This window comes from Numenius arquata, chromosome 9, assembly GCF_964106895.1.
Source record: "Numenius arquata chromosome 9, bNumArq3.hap1.1, whole genome shotgun sequence".
NCBI classification, from domain to species: domain Eukaryota; kingdom Metazoa; phylum Chordata; class Aves; order Charadriiformes; family Scolopacidae; genus Numenius; species Numenius arquata.
Genome location: NC_133584.1, coordinates 1,948,733 through 1,968,710, shown reverse-complemented (window position 1 = coordinate 1,968,710; position 19,978 = coordinate 1,948,733). Strand labels below are relative to the sequence as shown.

The following is a 19,978-nucleotide window of genomic DNA, read 5'->3' as shown; positions in this document are numbered from 1 at the left end:
ATACAGCTCCATTTTTGAAAGTAGCTATCGTGGGTTTTTGGACAAGATCCAGGCAATTTACTTCCAATCTTGCTTTTGGGGCTGAGTCCAGCTCCGCGGTGCTGCTAAGTTCTGTGGGATGTGTTTGCTCAGAAAAATCTTTCCCCGGACTCACTGAATAACCTGAGTTGAAGTTTCTTGTTGCCACAGCATATAAGTCTCCTGGCCTGGCTTTGCTTTTTTTGTTGCTGTAAGATAAAAAGACAAAGAAAAGCTAGAATGTTTAAAGACTGAGCATCCTAAAGATAACGCTGCTGTTACAGACCACCTGAGTTTCTGTCCTCCTGTGCCTCTGATGAGAGATTGCCTCCACCTGATGAGGTGCCTCCAACCAAGTTCCTTATTCTAAATATGGCAGGTGTAGTGGGTATCCTGCATGTACTGCTTAGCTGTTTTCTTTTGGGTGTTTTTGTTTGAGATCCTCAGTCATGTTCCTGCTAAATAAACCACAAGATGGGGCTAACGTGCAGCAGGCAGAGTTGTGAAGTAAGCAAAGAACATCTTGTGAGTGTAAAAGCACTGGAGTACAAAAGCTCAGCGGTGGTTCTAACATAAGGATATCACATAACGTTTTTTGAAGGATCTTTAGTGACCAATTCTAATAACTGTAGTTTCTTCTAAATCTGTACCTCTGATCATGACCATAATGGTCTTATAAAAAAAAACAGAAAACACTAACAACCAATTTTATTTTTGTTTCTGTGGTTGCTGTTATTATATAAGAACATTAATTTCTTTGTTTCTGACCTTATAACGATCCATCTTAAGTCTCTTGCAGACACGGGGAGCATTGATTATCGTTAGCTTAAAAAAAAAAAAGAGATTTGCAATAATTATTTTTTGTGGTACTTAGCCTTTATAGACTGAGACCATTTACTGAGTGCCTGAAATCCTGATAACCAACATGATACTGTAAAATGGCTCCAGAAAGCCCTCTCCACCAAAATCCAGGCCCCTCTCCTTATGCAATATCCTGAAAGAAGGTACCCTTTTACTTTTGGTGGTAATTTGGGTGAATGGCATGAATGGGTGGGGAGCAAGAACCAATGCTGAGTTCTCCAGAGACTCTAAGCACAAAAATGGTCCTCATATGAAAGGAAGAGGTTTCTTTCCTGTCCTCTCTTTCATGGGCTGCTGAAATTTAAACCTCTGTTTCTGGTTTGATTTCTAGGGGATCTGTGATCACATTTTAGACATAGCTAATTTGTGTGCGGAATGAACTCCCTATCTGGCACTTCTCTGTGAACTAGGAATGAATCTGCTGTTTTCTCTCTCCCGGCAGGGGCTGTGATCACAGCCCGGCTGTACGTGCACAGCTCGATGTGGGTTTGATTTGGATTGGTTTGATGTTTGACAATGAATCTGGCTGCTCCTTAAAGCGAGAATATGCTGTGATCTTAACAGAAACTGTGTTTGGGGATGCAGAGCCTGAGTCAGGAGAGCTAAGCTGCTTCTCCAGTATTAGAAAGAAAGTTTCCCCTGGAGTCATATTGTAGCGTTAGCAATAAAAGATTTATGCTCCTCTTCATATTTCTTAAACAGGATACGAGCTGTTTGGGTTCATCAGCCACATGGGAACATCCACAATGAGTGGCCACTACGTTTGTCATCTCAAAAAGGAGGGAAGGTGAGTGGAACTGGGAGAGATACACAAGGATGAGCAAATGTTTTCTTTGAAGTGTGCATCTGTACAGAGCAGGGGGTGTGTTCATGGCAGACAAAACATGCGTGTCGTTACCATGTATACATTTCCCATCAAAGAATGAAGATTGTTACAGATTGTAGATGGGCTGAGTCAATTCCAATTCCGCTGAGGTCTGTGCCGAAACCTATCATCAGCTCTCCCGTGCTGGCTGTTCCAAACCTCTGTTCATTTTGGGGCAGCAGTTCTGTATCTGGCTTTGTTTATCTGAGCTTCCTCCAACTTCCTTTCATTCCCTGTCAATTGAAACCCATCAAACTATGGGCTGATACTGGTGTTGCTAGTACTGCAGTGCTGGTCTTGTGATCAGCAGAACAAAATCTTCTGATTTTGATATATTCCTATTACTTGGCCTTGGGAATCCCTGTTTTTCCTTCAACTGAACTGTAACTGCACATTCCTCTTCCTTTTCAATTCCTGACTCTGGCAGTAAACCTGCCTTGCCTGTTTCTCTGAGCTTTTGTTCTCATTGCAATGCCTAATTTTAGATGTTAAGCTCTCTGAAGTTCGGGTCTGAAAAGTCCTTGATAAACTTGTGATGATTTTTATACACATGGAATGTAATCTATCTTGTTTTCATTTCAGATGGGTGATCTACAATGACCTTAGAGTCTGTGCCTCAGAACGACCTCCCAAAGACCTGGGCTACATTTATTTTTACCACAGGATACCAAGTTAGGCCTCGAATCTATTAGTTGGCCTTAAGAAGCCATAAGCCTTTTTAATCTGCCCAAAAAAAGCGTACAATAAAAAAGAAAATCTAAAACCAACAAAAGACCCCTAACTCTTGGACTGCCAAAAAGCAAAGGAAAACATGGGATATTTATAGTTTATTTAAAAACAGTCATTTGATGCTGCCTTAAGTGTTAGAGGGAAAATTTCAATTAGGTGATGTATAGTATGTTGTTTTAAATTTATATACCCTAAAGGATACCTTAAGACCATGCAGATTACTGGTGGAGTTTGCAGCAGTATATGGGGAAAACAGAAGTTTCAGAGTTGAACAAAAATAGCCCAGTTCAGCCCAGCTCCCGCCTGTTCTGTCCATGGATCCACTGAAGACCAGGAAGAAATATTTGCATCTTTGGGAAATGTGTTTTCACCCAGAGTTCAGACCATTTAGAGAAATCACATCGCATACAAAGTTGGAGGGAGGGACGGTGTGAGTGTTCTCCAAAGTAGAATGTCTTATTTGTGGGATTTTCAGTGCAGTAAGAGAAGTCAACTGAAGTTCTATCTCTTGCAATTCAGTATTTTGATTTGTCTTTTTGATGCATAAACCTAAGAAACTAATGGAGATGGAAGCAATCTCCTGTCAGTGCCCTGTACGTTTTCTGCCAAAGAAAAATAGTAGATTTTATTTTTGCAGACATAATTTTCTTCGTCTTCTTTTGAATGTTTGTTTTGCAGGTTTTCCCAACAGATTCAGGATTACAGATGGCTAAAAGAAACAGACTATAAAATTAAATGCATGCCCTCAGGAAAGGCAAGGCTATTATTTAAATTTTATTTTCTTATGAAGGAGGTAAAGAAGGGGTTAATGTCCCATTATATTTATTTCAGGGAAATTTGCATCTAGACCCACTCACATTCCAGCTGAAATCAACTCCCTGACAAAGTACTCGCAGTGCGATTCTGCTTTCTGCCAAAGGTTGATTAAATACTTAGTTCCATCCATGAAGGGGGGTAATTGCTTAGTAAAATTGCAGATTTATTGATTTGCCACTCTCTCCTCCCTCCCCTTAAAAAAAACAACAAACCAACCAACCAAAAAGCAACAACAACAAAACCCAAACAACAAACAAAACCCCCCCTTGAAATGATGTTTCAGCTTTTTTAAAACTTGCAAATACACCAAGAATCTGATCTCTTCAACAGAAACCTTCTAAGAGGGGTTTATCTCTGGCAGGGATGAAGGGGTGCATAGGTAAGGGCTGGCCTTTCCCGTCTCTTCCTTTTTTTTTGGGTGTTATTTTGGTTTGTGTCACAGAGAAGAATATGTGTGTGGGCTTTCAAATTCTATTTGAAAACACTAATTTTAGAAAAAATGCAATGGGGAGTGCGAAACCTTTCATGATTCCAAAACACCCCCAAAGGCTCCCAGTGTTGGCCACTGCTTAGAGACTGGTGCCAGAGTTGCCTCATATAGTCTTACTGAGCCCTCAAAATATATTGAAACAGTCAAAAAAAGAAGAAAAGAATCCTCCTTAGAGAGTGCAAGGGAGGCAGGGAGGTGTAATTCCATTTTCTCTGCAGTCAGTGCCTGCAAGTTTAATAGCAAAATTCAGGCAGCCACACACTACAGAAGAGAACCCAAACTAAAAATCTGGTTATGAGTAGGGCATTTTATTTTTTCCAGCCTTTGGGGGAAAATAGTTCTCCCTCTGGTCATACAGCCTTATGCAGAGCCAAAAAAACACTGTTGGTATTTTTTTTTTTTTTTTTAAATAATAAGAGAAATTCGAGTGCAATAATTCTGTCGACTGTAAATGGTGCCTAATTGCTGGGAAAGCTTCCTGCACTTAGTGCTCTTACTGACACCCAGACCCGCGTCCTGGCACGTCACTGAGTGGCTCCGGTGAGATTCAGCTGCCTTGGAATTACTGAGCCACCGGCTCTGGGCAAAATAAAAACTGCCAGTGGGTTTTTTTTTTTTTTTTCCTTCTTCCAGGCTTTGAGTATTCATGTATTTCACCAGAAAATGCCAGACTTGAAAATGGGATCAGCAAATTATGCAGTGATACACCTTCTATTTAAAGAGAAAGGGCAAAACTTCTGTGTATCTATGTTTGTGCCTTTTCATTCTGGAGGGAGAAAAAGGACAAAATGCCTCTCTCTTTTTTTTTTATTTTTTTCTTTTTAAAGTTTTTTGAATGCCCAGTTATATTCCAAGGAAGTTCAACACAACAGCTTCTCTCTTGCCTCATGAACTTAAAGGGCTATTTATAAACTAACAAGGTTCTGGTGGCCGCTACCTTTTTATTTAGAAACCTCAGGTGAATAAAGGCCAGTGGAGTTGTTCCCGTGTTTGGTATTAAACTGGAAATGCGGCTGGTCTCGTAGGATTAAGGATGAAGCTCGGACTCTTGCAAACCATTTGCCTGGTACATCCTAAAACCGGAATGGCTGTGGGACTGACTGGTCTCAGTTAGTGGGAGGAACACTTGGAAAGCTGGCGGGTGATAAACTGGAAATGGGAACTGGAAGGGGGGAGCCAGTCACTGGTGCTGGCGGGGGAACTGCAGCACCTCGGCTTCTGAAATTCCTTTCAGTTCATCATTTTTGGGCCTGCCCAAACTACCAAGAGGGTCAGAAGTGGAAGGAGCAGCTTGGGGAAAAGGTTATGGATCTTCTAAAATTTAAGACGTGAAAATATGTTAAAGTTCTTCAGCTGTTTGAGGAATTATTGTCTCCCAAAGTAGTGCCTTCCCTTTTTCAACGGCCAGTTCAGTCAGCTCACTTTGCAATGGGGTGTGTGTGAAGAACATTCTGAATCTGGAGAAGCAGGATCTAAACTCCTAACTCTTCAGTGGGGGAGAGGAGTTTGGGGTTTTTGGTTTATTTGGTGTTTTTTTTTTTTTTTAAATTTCAGCGTGCAGAAGCCACAACCAAACAGACTGTACTGAAAAATGACTAATTTATTGGGCTTTGCCTGCTCAGAAGCTCCGTGTCTCTGGGTACTGTAAGAGCTGGGGGGGGTTAGGTGTGCTGGGAGCTTCTCGACAAAAAAGTGTCAAGAAAAATCACTGTGAGGTATGTGAGACAATCGGACCTGAGGATTATGGAAAGCCAGAAGAAGAGCAAATAATGCTCCAATGTCTTGGCCTGATTTTTACTTTTCCGTAGGGTACATTGAGGTTAGGAGAGTGGAAGGAAGAAAGACTCAACAACTTTTCCTTGTTTTCCTTTTCCCCTCTCATTCCTAGCAGCGTGCTGCATCCAGTACCCCCCTCATTCCGAGTCACAATCTCCAGTCTCCAAAACACACGTAGACACAAACTCCTATTTAATCTTCCTAGCTAAAATATAATTAGGCTGAAAAATTTAATTTATTCAAAGCTATGGTTCAAAAACAAGCCTAGATGGTTCTGGACTGCTGTCGCTTGTAATTCTGCTGGGTTCAGTGGCATCGCCTCTGACTGGCTTTGGTGTAACTGAAACCAGAATCAGTCCCTTTGCTCTGACTCAGGCAGCCTCCCTGGGGTCGTGGGGCACCTTCCCAACACAGACGCAACCAGAGCTCTTTCGATTCATTTAGAAGCATCTCCAATTCATTCCTTTTATTCTCCGTCCTGGCAGCAGCCAGTTTTATCTTCTCTGCTGTTTTCATGCATTGAAAGACTATTTTAGTAAAATATATAACTGGACATAACTTTTGATTCTTCTCCCGTCGCCCTTCCTACCTTAATGGCTGAGAGCAGTTTCTGATTTTTATTGTCTCTTGGGTGATTTTACTGCTGTATCCTGGAAGTGTCTGTACTGGTTCACTTTGCACCATTCAGAGTCGTTTGCTTGAAGCACTGTTAACATTTTGGAGAGTATTTGTCTGAGATGAGAAAGGTTGTGAATGACGTTGTTGCAACTGTTTTAAATTAAAAGGAAATATTCTCACATCTTGCGACTGTGTGGATTCTTGCTTCTTTCTTTCCTGTCTGAACTGCAGAGGAATAGACTGACTGAGTGTGTTTTGATGCTCCCTCTTTTCTTATCTTTTTGGTCACATTTGGTGTTTTACTTTAAAAATCCTGCATAGGGAACAAAGAGGTTTGTGAGAGTCTTGATTTCTTGTGACTTGTGGCACTTGTGTGGATGGAAAAAAAACAAACCAAACCCAAAATAAAAATCCCCAAGCCCTGAGTGGATATAAAATGTTTCAAAAATAAAAAATAAGATTTAAACTAAGATTAATTTTTTTGTTTTTAACTTTTAAGCCAGTTGGTGTTCTTTGGACACAAGAGTTTGCAACATTCATGTGGAAGAGAGTTGTCGTTTCACCCCCAAGTTCCTGCTGTTCAGAAATCATAGTTTTATCTTGGTCTGTAACTTCTCATACTCATGTAGAAATGTGACCTGCTGTTCAGTGAAGTCTTTTTTTCCTCATGTGTAAGGGCTTTACTGAGCAGTGTGACCACCGGAACTCTTTGGTAGATGCAAGAATAGGCCAAAAAATAAAACTGAAGGATGGCAACTCTCTCATCTTTTTATAGGATCCTGGGACTGGGAACTAGAGGAGAGGTAAGAGATAAGCCCACAGGGCTGCAAGCGGAGTTTCCTGACATGAAGTGTTGCATGATAGGAAAGGTAAAGATGGTTCAGCTCCTGAACTCCAAATTTAATGATCTGTTTTGGTTTCTTTTCTATCACAGATGTCCTCTGTGACAGTGACAAGTCACGCCACGCTGTGTTCACACCACCTGCAGCAACTGGAAGAGGTGGGAGAACGTGGCTCCTTGTGCAAGCTGAAGAATCACACAATTCATGCAAGAATTTCCTGTACAGGATTTTCCTGCGATCTTTTTCAGCCGGCTTGTGGGAAGCAGTGTTAGATAAAGGACGAGTTAACACCACCCCTGGTCTCTGCTCCCCCTCACTAAAACGGGAAGTGACACCTCTCTGTCCCTCAGGTGTGCCACAGGGATGGCAGGAATAAGGGAGGTGCTGGCAGCTGCGGTGAAAGATGAAGGCCATAAAAATACTGAAGTCAGACTGCGTGTGGCTGGCAGCTGGTGTGGAGCAGGTGATTATATTCTCAGACTTCTTTTCCAGTTTCCTTCCCGGGGATTTTTTGAGCAGTTCTGTACACAGGATTTGGCAGTGACGCTTTTCTCCCCACCACTCAGTTTGGCTTCAGGATGCAGTGCTGGGTTCCTCGACCGTGTTCCTACAGAACCCATAACTAAGGGGCATTCCTGCTGCGTCTTTATTGGTACGTTTGAGCAGCAAGAACTAAATCAACTTTAACATCTCCTGGCAAAACACACCAGTGTGAAGAGCACACATTGCTTGCATCCTAAGGGTTAGTATTTTGAGTGGCTGTTCCCTTTTCTGGCTTTTCTGTCCACAGCAGGCCATGTCCCTCTCCTGCCTGTGCTTATGTCGGTGTCCCATAGCCAAAGTACAAAGATGATGTCATTTTGACCCCGTCAGCTCTTTCACCTCATCCCATGAAAGCCAAAGCTGAAAAGACCATTAGCCAACTCCCACCACGGTTTATGGGAAGTTGCTTGAATAACAATTTCATTCGCTGAAAGCTGGCTTTTGTTTTTTTCAGAAAGATTGCGTTCCAATGTTATTACTTCTGTTGTAATTTTGAGATGTGCAGTTGCATGATCTCCAGGAAAAATTCAGATCTACTTTTTCCCCTTTTTCTTCATACGGAGTGCATGCACCACATGCTTTGGGCCAGACCTCAGCTAGTATAAATTCCAGTTGTAAGTATAATTGATCAACATGTTGAAATAAAAATAAATTGCAAAAATAACTCTACCTCACAGGTACGATGAATTTATGAAAAATGTTTGGTAACGGAAAATGCCTCTTCTGGGCTTCATTTTTAAGCAGAGGAGCATGTTCACATCGTAAACAATAGGATAGAAGACCTCATTAAAAAAATCCTTTATTTCACTTGGAGAAGCAGGTCCCTCCTTTCAGTTCAAGTAATTATAGTCAAGACCAATTTCAAATCGAAAGATATTTTGAAATATTTGAAGCCACAGACAAAGTTTATTTTTAAAACATATTTAAAAATTGCACAGTTATAAATACAGGTAAATAAATACATTTTAATATGTGGAAAAGAACCCAAGGAAGGCATGCTTCCATTACAGTACAAAAATACTACATTAAATGTGGTGCTCTGCAAATAGTCATCTATGATCTTAATAAATTGAACACATCCAATATGCACATCCTTCATTTTTGAGGAAATAGATTATTTTAAAGAGCAGTGCAAGGAAACATCAAATTAAAGCATCAGTAAGACTACAGGTCTGTGTTTAATACCATACACAGCTGATAATGCACTAATTGTAGAGAGGCAGAGTTACCTGTAGTAAGAAACTAATCTTTTACTCCGTCCGTACGCACGGGCTCGGGCTCTCGCTCTGGGTCAATGTAAACATTCAGGTAGGGATGAGCTCCCCCCTCCGCACCCACCGCCCGCCCCCCTGCCCAGCCTCGCACCCCACTTAACCCCAACACGAGGAGTTAAGTGAGCCACGCAGGTCTGGGCAGCTGCAGGGGCTCTTCGGCTGGCCCAGGCGAAAGTATCTGCCAACCCTTTAATCTCCTCTTTCTTCTACGTTGGCTTAAAAATAAAGCCAAAAAAACTGATGCAGGATTGCAAAGGTTTTCAAACAGTTTACAGCATATAGAAGCAGCCGCACGGAATGCCTCTCAAAACTATATCCTTTTATTTTGTCCTAGATACGTTATACTCTGATATATAAAATATATTTATAAATGTTTTGATTTTTCTGAATTTACAATAGATTATGGATATTAAAAAGGCTATTTAAATTAAAGGTTTGGCCAATGTCGATGGCATTCTGTAAACGTGGAAGGGGAAAAAAGATCAAAGCACATTAAGTCTTGACCATGCAATCTCGCTCGATGGGCTGTCGCGTGTGCGGGTGTTTGTAAAGTTACAGCTCTTTTGAGGGAACTTTGGATTCCTTCTGCCTCTTCCCCACGCCTAATATCCATTCCTTTGTGGCTGAGGCTCTGAAACTTCCCGGGGATTGTGTGACATGCTCGTTTTTTCATTTTGCCTGGGTTTGTTCAGAGTGTTGGTGATCTCTTCACACACAGGCACTCCTTTCCGTTGATCTATTTCACCGGTCCAAAGCCAGTAGGACTATAATGAAGGAATCTGATTTCTAGCCTGGGTGAGGTGTGAGTAGTAGATACGGCCGTATTGCGTACCCACCATGTGTTTCACAACATGCAGTGCATTTTGTCTATCACTTTTATCTGTGAATACTCGGTATTTTATAAACATTTAGTACATGAACTCACTGTACAGGCTGCTAAGCTGATGACACTGGCGACCAGAAATCTCAGTTTTTCAATTGTGCGGGTTGTTCATGCCAAGGAACTAATATGTCTCATTTTGCAGACACCTGTTTGGGCAAAAGAGATCTAAAACCAATTTATGTTTCACTCCAGTTCTCACTGGCTCCAGCAGCCGATGGTTTAGGCCTCTGTGGCTGCAAGGGATGTTATCGGTTATTATTTCTGTCGCGGTGGCTGTTGTGTTCTGGAGGCCTGTGCTCTGTGGATGTCCCTAGGGTCACCTGGCCAACCTCTTGGTGTTGTCAGGGTCCTCCTTGTCATCTGACTGACAGGCTCAGGTTTTCTAAATTGGCTCATCAGCTCTTCGTACTTAACTTGATGTTCTGAGCTTTTCAGCTGAGTTAAGTGTCTGCAGCTGGCATCGGGGATGCAGCAGAGGCTCGGATCCTGTGAAGTTTTACATCGACGTATTTCGAAGAGGGCAGTTGGACACCGAGCTGCCTTCAGAGCCGGTGGGGTGTTTGAAAAGCCTGGGCCATTGTAAGTAAGCGTAGACTGAAGCTATCCTTCTTTCACTGGTTCTGGGGATCTTTTTCTCTGGTTTGGACTAGAGAAGAAAATGTGAAAATCCAAACATCCAGCTTCACTGTGAAAGCTGTGCACATTCAGCTTTTTAATTCTTAAGAGGATTCTAAAACATATCTGCAAAAGCTGCTACTACAGGTGTCTGTCATTAATTAAACACTTGAAGCAAACATGAGATCCACAACGCAATATGATTTCTAAGGGTGGAATTTAAAAAGGGGCTCTGCGTTTGATTTAACCTGTTCCAAATAACATGAACAACTCGGTTTTGAGTTTGGCAGATGCAAAGTACTTGAAAAATATCCCGTAGAAGATACCGACCGATAGTTTAAAAATACCCTATGTGTGGGCCTTCCGCATGCATTCTGTAAACATATACTCGAGTAGCATTACTGCATGCTTTGTGTTAATACTTCAGCGTGGTTATTGGTTAATGTGGTTGCATGCAATATCGTCGTGTGAGGTTTTCTGTCCTTTGAACCTCCCTCTCGATATTTTTACAAGTGCTGTGATTTATCAGGTCATATGAAAATACCATCACGTACCGACACGTGTATGTGTTTACCTAAAGGTCAAACCGGTTCCTCAAACTGACATAAACCAGTCCATCGCAACGAGGTTTCCAGAGTCATTACCGTTCTAAGAGATGAGCTTTTGTCACAAAGCCTCACTCTGTAAACAGTCACTTTGATTTCAGCGCCTGTTCGGCGTGTGCCGTGGTGTCGGAGGCCAGCCCTTGTCCGGCACCTGAACCCGCGCACACGAGCTGATCGCACAGAGAGCTGAGCGCTCCCGAGAAGGATACGGGCTCTCCGGGCTCGGCAGCTTGGTGGATCAGACTTAGAGGTCAGACATACTCGTAAAGCTTTGCAGAGGAGGGACAGGCACAAGCTGGGGTTAGGAAAGCATTTTTTTTTTTTAATTGCATGAAATATAAAATAGAAGAAAGACTCAAAAACTTGGAATTAATTACCTGGCAGTGATAAATCACCTCTGGAGAAAGAGGGGAGTAAGAAGAAGGGGAAACAGGGATGGGAGATGATGACAAATCATTGCAGCACTCTAATTTGGCATCACCCCGTAGATGCTCTGCAGTTGTCATCCTGAAATGTCTCCAACACTTCCCTGCTGAAATTACTCGTCTCTGTGTAAAATCACCTCTTTCCTTAGACCTGAGCAACCTTCTGTTTGTGTGTTACCTTCCCGTTTACGCCAGCGGGGACCTCACCCACACAGTCCATAAGAGCATGACACTACCCTGCTCTCCTGCGGTGCCACCACGTGCAGTGGCTGTTTGTGCCCTTCTTCCTTGCGTGCACACCTGGGCAGGTCAGGGATGGTAGGAGGGTCTGACTTGATCGAGCTCAGGGGGAGCATGGAGAACACGTCCCAGATCTCCTGTCTGTTGCTCTCAGGCTCAATCTGCTGCTGTTCAGCCTTATTTATCCTACCTCATGCCTGGTTGGAAGTACCAGTAGATGAATTTTCTCTTCAGGGTGTTAATTTGTTGTAGCCTCCTCACGTTTCCTCTTGCTGTTTCAGGCAAATACACATACTTGCCTCTGAATATTTAAGAAACGCCATGAAGTCAGATCAAAGCTGCATCTAATCCCATCTTCTGCGCTGACAGTGCTGGGCAGCGGGGGCTAAAGGAGGACGGTAAAGCCCAGGATATTGAAGAAGTCCCCAGAAGTCCCAAGAGTCCTGTTAGAGGGAGGTGAGCTCAGTCACTGGCTGCTCTCCCACACACACCAGGCCAGAACTGGTGTCTGGTACGAGAGGATATAAGTCTGTCTGCTTTAGTCTTTCCCTCCCGCTGTGTCTCGGTCAGTGGGACGTGGTTAACTGGCCACAGGGTATCTACACCAGGAGAGAACGGTGGGGATGGTCTCCAAGAGCGTGCACAGTCTCTTTGGACAGGCTTTGGAGGGCAGAACTGCAGCTCTCGGGATGGACCTAGTCTTGAGCATCCCCGTGGCAGGCAGGGCTCAGCCCTGGTGACTCAGTCCTGGGTTTCCACAGATGACTTTCCGTGTGCCAGTCACGCGGGTGTGGACGTGTGTCGGCAGATGAATGCTGTTTTGAGCAGCGCATCCCAGGATAAATCAAAATCTACCTGATTTGTCTGTTCTTTTGGGGAAGAATAGGAGTTGCGTTAGGTTTCCCTAATGGAATTGCTGTGTTTCTCATCCACACACTAGAGAAGAAGAGGTTTAGTCAACTGCCATCAATATCAAATTCCCCTTGTCATTCTGGCTCTGAGAAGTCAAGCAGTTAAGGGTTGGGGTTTTTTAGTTGAAAGGTATAAAAATAAAGCTCCTGAACAGCTAATTCCTCTGGATAAGCGCTGATTATCCTGCCCAACAGCACAGAGGATATTCTGGAAGAACTTGCCTGATGGCAGGGCATCAAGCACAACCTAAGCACATATGCCTTTGCTTTACAGCCTCTCTTATCGCTTCCCAGATTCAATTGCGCCGCACCTTCTGCTCTGCCTTATCAATAAAGAGCTGTCATCACACATCGCTGTCAAAGCAAAAGAGCAAACTGTTGTCAGCAGATACGCGCGCAGCAGCCCACTGAGCCAAAGTGACATTCCCAGCCAGTCCTTGATAACCAAGCCTTAGAGAAGGTTGCGGGAATCAGTTATAAACAGGAATATACAGGAATATACGTGTAAAGGATGAATTAATAAAGCACTATTAGAAAAATCCCTATAGCTGTTTCAGCTCCTCTATTCTGTGGGAGAGAGTGAGGGGTAAGCCTTTGATTTTTTTTTTTTTTTTTTTTTTATGAGAATTTATTATTTTTATAAATCACCAGACTACAGTTGGTGATTAGATGCAGCGATTGCACTGCCTTAGATGGAATTTTCCTTTAAGTGGTTGCTCAAGATAACAGACGGCTGCAAGAAGCTGCAGGTTTGTACTGGTGAAACTGTCCAGTTCCCACAGAGCTGCTCTCTCTGTGAGCTCCGCAGTTGGATGGGGTTTTTTTTTATCCAGCTGCTTGAGCTGGATTTTTCTTTTAATGCTGTTTATAGGAAATGTGATATTTGTCCCACTTTAACACATTCAAATAGCTGCCCTGCAGATTGAATTCCTGACCACAGATCAACACAGTAGCCATCTAATCACATTTTTTATCTTTCACTATTTAGGAGAAATATTAAAAATACCAGCAACTGAAAATTACCTCCTTAAAAATTTCTATTCCTGTCTTTGATTGACACATTCACCTTGAGCTAAATGTGTTTGCCTGTGGCTGAATCAATCCCTTCACCGTGTGGCAGTGTCCTGCCCCCAGTGCTGTTCTCCAGTCATCCAATCAGGGAAAATTAAGATGCTGTGTGTATATATACATATATATATACACACACACATTTTTAAGCAGCTACAAATAGTGATGTTATCTAAGGATTTAGTCTGATACCATGGAGGTCACTGAGGCTTTTGCTGCTGCCTCCCGTAACGGCAGGATCAAACTTAGTCTCAATCCTACAAGCATTACATAGACCATGGTTTTTGGGGAATATTTTCCCTTGAGCATGGTCTGAGGGTGTTAGCTCCTATGAAAACTTTTCTTTATTCGCAATAAAGATCTGTGGCTTGTTATGTTCTGAAATGACATAATTCACATACAACATGTATGTGCATGCACATGCGTGTGTGTGTGTGTAGTACCTGACGGATGCATAATAGAATCGTCTCTCTAATAGATATTGCAGTTTATACTCTATTTGCATTTTTTATACATTAGAATATCGAAACGCTTCTCGTCACGTTTCAGGAAATGATATTTGGTCCTCTATGCCAACAAGGCCTAACCTGTACGTTCCTTCCTTAGTAACCAAAATAAAAGCATAGCACTGGTTTACACAAACAAAGGTTAAAGTGCATAAGTACATAGATCGATGCAGATGCTGCTGCGAGCTCCTTTGAAGCAGACGTGCTCTGTCCGAGATCAAGGATAGTTGGTTTAAACAGCAACAATTCTAGTGCAAATCACCGCTTCTGCTGGCAACGCCTGGCCTTCCCGTATGGATGTGGCCTAATCCCAAAGACCTCCGTGTACAGCGTTCCTCTTAACGTTGCACATGGTTTGCAATTCCGTGCGCCTGCAGAATCGGGCCCAATTAATTCGAGGTACCTTTTGGAAGCAAAAAATTTTCCGGACTGCCAACTAATAAATATATTCAAACCAAAATGCATCTGTGTGTTTTACATGCAGCTATTTTCAGAGCTTTGTTAAAAATGGACCTTGAGAAGACTTTTCAACAAAGAAACCAAAGGATGGGGAATCCCCGTTGTAGGGCAAAGGGATGTCAGTGTAGTGCGATGAGCTGCGAAGCAGGTTCCTTGGATGCATCGCTTGCCATTCTAAATGTGCAATTATGATTATCTAGGTTTGTTCTTAATATAGTTTTCTTTGTATAGCTGTGTATATAGAGAGATATAGCTTGCATGGGATGAAGATTCTTCAGAAACAGCTATTTTGTCTAGTTCAGGGCTTTGTCAGATTAGCCGCAGCTCATTTCAATCCTTGGAGTTTGACTTTATATACAATATCTTGTGCTTTTGAACTTTTCCTTCTGGAATAACGTCCGAGAGAATCCCCCTACTGATCTACAGCCATGATCTTTTGGAAAAGGTGGTCACTTTGAATGAGTAATAAAAGAGTTCTCTGTTTCCCAGTACAGTTTAATCAATCTGTGGATACTTTTTATTACGGCTCTAGATTAAAAGCTCTTAACAGAATGTCTAGATCACCTACGTTGGCAGCTTGGAATAGTTCTGGCTGGTCCATCATAGACAGAGCAATTCGAAGGGCTGCCCAAATATTGCCCGAGAGAGCAGGATGGGGAACCTGTTGTTGATTCCTGCTCTTCCGTTGCAAACTGAGAGCAGTGAGAAAATTGCTGACGGCCTCTCTGTAGGGAAGAAGGAAAAAGAAACAAGCACTATAATTTGCTAAACAACTCGAGTAAAACTTTCTCAAGTTCTATGCTAGACAAGTATATTATTTAGAAAGCAGTTCATCGGTCTCTTTGTGTTACTCTTGCTCGATTCTCTTTAAACAAGTGGACGTGGCTTGTAGTAACGCAGAACTCAGTCTATTCATACATCTGTGTAGGTTCCCCTTCATCTTAACCGTCTTAAGCTCACAGCTGGGACCCTGGAACATCACCCTTGATTCCCGAAGGATGTACCGAAACTGTTTTTGACGGCATTAACTTACTTGAAGCAGTTTAACAGAAGCTTCTCTTCTAAAGACAGGCTCTATTTTCTTTAACAAAAGCTTCTAAGCACAGGACTAAGTTTAAGTGCGAGAACAATCCCACTGATTATAATAAAAGTACTTGCACTTAGAGCTAAAAAAAATGCTTAAGCAGCTTGCTGAATGAGGGATTTATTTTCTTTTAATAGAAATTCAATAGTTCTGTTAGATAAAATTTGTGGCTATAAGAAAAGTATCATTGCTTTGTAAGCACTTTGTAAAAAATAATTACAAATTTTACAATAGCGGAGATTATATAGCTCTATTCTGGTATTTTTTTATTCTTAGATAGCTCCAGCTAGTAAATGAATTTTCACTTGGTAGTTATGATCCCTAACTTTTTTGTAACTCACCTGTATGCCCCTAGGTTGATGCAGCTTATCCCTAAGTTGTATCTGGACCGGATGAAGCCAGGCTGGATCTCTAAAGCACGCGTGTACGCCTCCACAGCCTCCTCGCTCCGATCCCCGTTTGCCAAGGTTGCTCCCAGACGGTTCCATAGTGTATAGTCCTGGTGAGAAAATGAGTTTTCTACTGTAGGTGTCAAAAAGGGACACAATAGCTCATTTTTGCTTGCGAAGTAAGGAGGACTGCAGAAAATAACAGTATTGTGTCTTCTCTTAACTGACATGGCCTGTGAGGTTCTGACTCCTGATTAGAGGTAACTTTATATAACTAGTACAATTAATCAGCACACAGCTAGGAATTGGACATGTTTAAATCTGCTCCTAAATGGGACTGTCTTGTAATTAACATTTCTATTTCAGGTATTAAAATTTTAATGGCTGAAGTGACATCTCATTAATATTAGCCTGATTGAGAGGGGAGAAAGAAAACGGCCTGTAAAGCTAAATTCTTAAAAATGTGAAAGCGTAAGATGTACCTCTGGTCGAACAGTTAAAGCAGCACTAAATGCATCTATTGCTCTGTTAAATTCTCCGTTCAGGTGGAAAAGAACTCCAAGTCCCGTCTGCAAGTCAGGGTCTATCATATCACCATTCTGGTGAGCAGCCTCCAGGTACAAATCCTTTACTTCTTCAAGTAACGAGCTAAAGAAGGGGGAAAAAGAACTGAAGGTTCCATCTTACAGTTCTTTACAAAGATTACAATATTGATTGCAAATCGAAATCCTTGCAGTGGGTTTATCAGAAGCAATATACTCCCAAAATCCAGAATAAGCTTCTTCAACTTTATTGACTAGCCCAGACCCCTGAAGAAAGATGCCAAAATTTAAGACTTCTGACCCCCTGTGGGATTCATAAAACCTTTGCACTGACAACACCAGATGAAGCCAAAGTAGAATAACACACTTAGCAATTAAGCAGGACTTGCATATTTTATTTTTGCTTATACTAAATTATCCTGTCAACCCGGGGCTTGTTTAGTCATAGGGGTAAAACATAAGGCCCGTCTTCAAAATGACAAGCAGTGAGATAGCCCTAATGTTTGAGTTCTAGAAATCATGTTTATGCCTTTAATGACTTGATCATGCATCTTGTAATTTGAAGACACTTATTTATCAACCTCATGAAATCATGACGGAGGGCTGCCAACTCCTGAATTCTTTTGTTATTTCGAAGGGCTGCCAGCTGCCGTTACAGTCCAATAAAATGACTACACTCTCTCTTTGTTTAGAACCAGAACGGCTTTTAAACAAGCAGATGCTGCCTCCCAATATTTTCAGTGAACTGAAGCCACATCTCACTGCAAATGCCTGTCATTCCTGGATTCCAGTGGCTTGGTCGGGATATAGAAAATATGATGGACAGTAGGAAGGACATACACGTGTAGAGCAGGATACAGGTCCGGTAGGGATGAAAAATGAGGATGTGGGAATACAGAGGCAGCAGACAGGGTCAGAGGAAAGTGATGGGAGTTGAGGGGAAGCATCTCTTTTTAGCTGTTTTATTTATAATTATTTTTTAACTTCCAGGGCTGGCATAAGATACAGCTGTCAGTCACTAAACCAGATGTCCTGTGTTGGCTTCCCACTCCTGCCAGTGGAGACGTTGAGTCTTCTACCACAAGGAACAGGCTGGAGTTGTACAGAGTAAGGGAGCACAGAACGCACCATCATTTCTAGTGACGTCATTAAAATTTCCACCATCAGGATTTACGCTGCATTTACCTTTCATCTGATGTCTTAGACATTCTCCTGGTAAGTGCCGGGGACCCTTTTTTGCTTTTGGCTATATACTTGTACTTTGGATTTTGCTTTATCCAGTTCCTTAGAGCTTGATAGGCTTCTTGCTGGTGGCCAGTGTTGGTGTAACTCACAGCCAGGGCCATCAGAGCCTTCAGGTTGTTTGGCTGCAGTTCCAAGCACCTAGGCAGAAAAAAATAGGTCGAGGTATTTTTTTAGCCAAACACAATTCTTGAATTCTTCCAAAATAATCTGTGTAAAAAAAATCACTCACGGAAGTGAGGTTTACCCAATAATACTTTTAAAGAAGGAACTTTGTCTTATTTTTCTGTGGTAAGTGCATTAAGTGTATGTATGTACACACATACATGCACGTTGCTCTGCACACACACATATGTACATAAAGATATGCATATATTTTGGAACTGACATTTTACGTCATACTGCGAGCTTCACATCTCTATCAACATAAAAATGGTGTCAGTTTAGTATTCAGCAGCTGAAGGGAGCTCGTTCCAATTAAGAAAACCTCTTCATTAAAGGACAGGCTACAGAACATATGCCAAGTGGCTAGAATATCAAAAAGGCACTTTATTTGCATTATGCCTAATTCACGTTTATCAGGCCATGTAACTTCTCCTTTGTGCAACTACTGAAATTACTAGGTTAAACATTGCGCTTGGTTAATAAAACAGAAATATTAAAGACTACTCATCCCTTTGAAGTCACTGGGAAGATTTCTATATCTATGTCAATGCTTTACTTGGTTAAATAAACGCTTTGTGTTACAAGGTAAGTATGATGTTAAATATAGCTAGGCCTCCATTACCTAATACTCATCAGACCCCTTATTTAGCAATTATCTTCATCTACCTTTGGAGGGCGACAATGGCTGCCTGCTCGTTCTCATTCTCTGCCTGTGTTATACCCAGGAACTGCCAGGCCTGCAAAAACAATCACAATTGTGTTATTTTGTTATATGTGCCCAACTGCAAGCAGAGTTACAACTAATTCCACTCTTAAGCAGCCAAGTGAATAAAAATAGCAGATTTTTCCAGCACTAACTATGGATTGTTCTGCAGTGTGCACTAATCGGGGCAGTTTTGAACATCTTTGGGCCCGATAATATTTATAATCAATTAATTCAAAAGTATTCTGTCAGTGTACGATCACATGCTGATTTCTTAAATTTGAGCTACTGTACATTTTAAGTGTTGCTTAAGAAAAGAACAACTGAATTATGAAGAACAATTATTAAGTTGTAAAGGTTTAAGGGATTCTGGGGGATGCAGTGATTCTTTCTGCTTTTCAAAATACTGCTGCTTAATTTAATGTAGCAAGAGATTCAGAGAGACCTAGATACTTACACCCTAAATATTTTTCATCTTTCACAGAAAACAGGCTTTAAATATATACCCATTGAAAACATTAATATTGTAGAAATTGATGTCACTTTTAAAAATTTGTCAACATTCTTGTTAAATCAAAAATGTTCATCTTTTCAGTAGCAGTGTTTAAAAGATAGTTTGAAAACACCAGGTTTGGGCCCCGAAACCATTCCATCGTTGCATGCTAAAGGGATCCCCCTTTCCCTTTACCAGTAAAAGCCACGTGAGTAAAAATACCTCTGCATCATTGGGTTCTTGTAGAATAGCAGCCTCCAGGTACAAGATTGTAACTGGCAGGTCCCCTTCTTTCATTTTTTTCAGTCCTTCCTCAAAAGCACCCGGCCAGTCTTTGAAGGGATTCTCCATATGGAAATAATAACCCTGGGGAAGAGAGAGAACAGGCTCCTGATGAAGCACCGTAGCAAGGAATGCAACTCTCTAAAATTCAAATGACTCAGTGTTTTCCAACTGGATGTAAACATCCACTGTTCCATGAAAACAGGATGAGATTCCCCATGAAATTTGTAAAAAGTGAGCATTACTGGACATTGATGTTTCTGCTCATTTCTTCTACATTTTTACTGTAGCTCTAGAGTTTTACTTGCTGGTACTCATGTTGGGCTCTGCTGCTTCCATCAAAGATAACGGCAACCCCTCACAGTGACTGCAGTAACAGCAGAACTCATCCCAGCACGAGCCCAGTACACCCAGTTTGGTGGTAAAGAGCACACATCAAGCAGTTGGCTCCCTGCGGTGCTTGTAACCTGATGTCTCCTCAGTTCAAAGCCTGAAATCCTCAACTAACCTTCAGTGCTTCAAGCACCTGAGTTT

At 41.9% G+C, this 19,978-nt stretch overlaps 2 protein-coding genes across 6 annotated transcripts in view; one reads left to right on the top strand and one right to left on the bottom strand.

Annotated features, from left to right (window-relative positions):
* USP13 (ubiquitin specific peptidase 13) overlaps window positions 1-6,355 on the top strand; it is a 49,536-nt gene extending 43,181 nt beyond the window's left edge. Inside the window, exons 20-21 of the mRNA XM_074153946.1 lie at window positions 1,582-1,666; window positions 2,327-6,355. Coding sequence (XP_074010047.1) covers window positions 1,582-1,666; window positions 2,327-2,420 — 179 coding nt within the window. The 3' untranslated portion in view covers window positions 2,421-6,355. The remainder of the gene's footprint in view (window positions 1-1,581; window positions 1,667-2,326) is intronic.
* An 8,674-nt stretch (window positions 6,356-15,029) lies between these two features.
* Window positions 15,030-19,978, bottom strand: part of PEX5L (peroxisomal biogenesis factor 5 like) — a 45,104-nt gene continuing 40,155 nt past the window's right edge. For 3 of the 5 annotated variants that reach the window (XM_074152948.1, XM_074152946.1, XM_074152947.1), the window contains 6 exons: window positions 19,385-19,528; window positions 18,633-18,703; window positions 17,745-17,942; window positions 16,500-16,665; window positions 15,970-16,127; window positions 15,030-15,269 (listed from right to left, as the gene is read on the bottom strand). In XM_074152948.1, coding sequence (XP_074009049.1) covers window positions 15,065-15,269; window positions 15,970-16,127; window positions 16,500-16,665; window positions 17,745-17,942; window positions 18,633-18,703; window positions 19,385-19,528 — 942 coding nt within the window. In that variant the 3' untranslated portion in view covers window positions 15,030-15,064. The remainder of the gene's footprint in view (window positions 15,270-15,969; window positions 16,128-16,499; window positions 16,666-17,744; window positions 17,943-18,632; window positions 18,704-19,384; window positions 19,529-19,978) is intronic. The other 2 variants (XM_074152951.1, XM_074152949.1) reach the window with 1 other exon arrangement.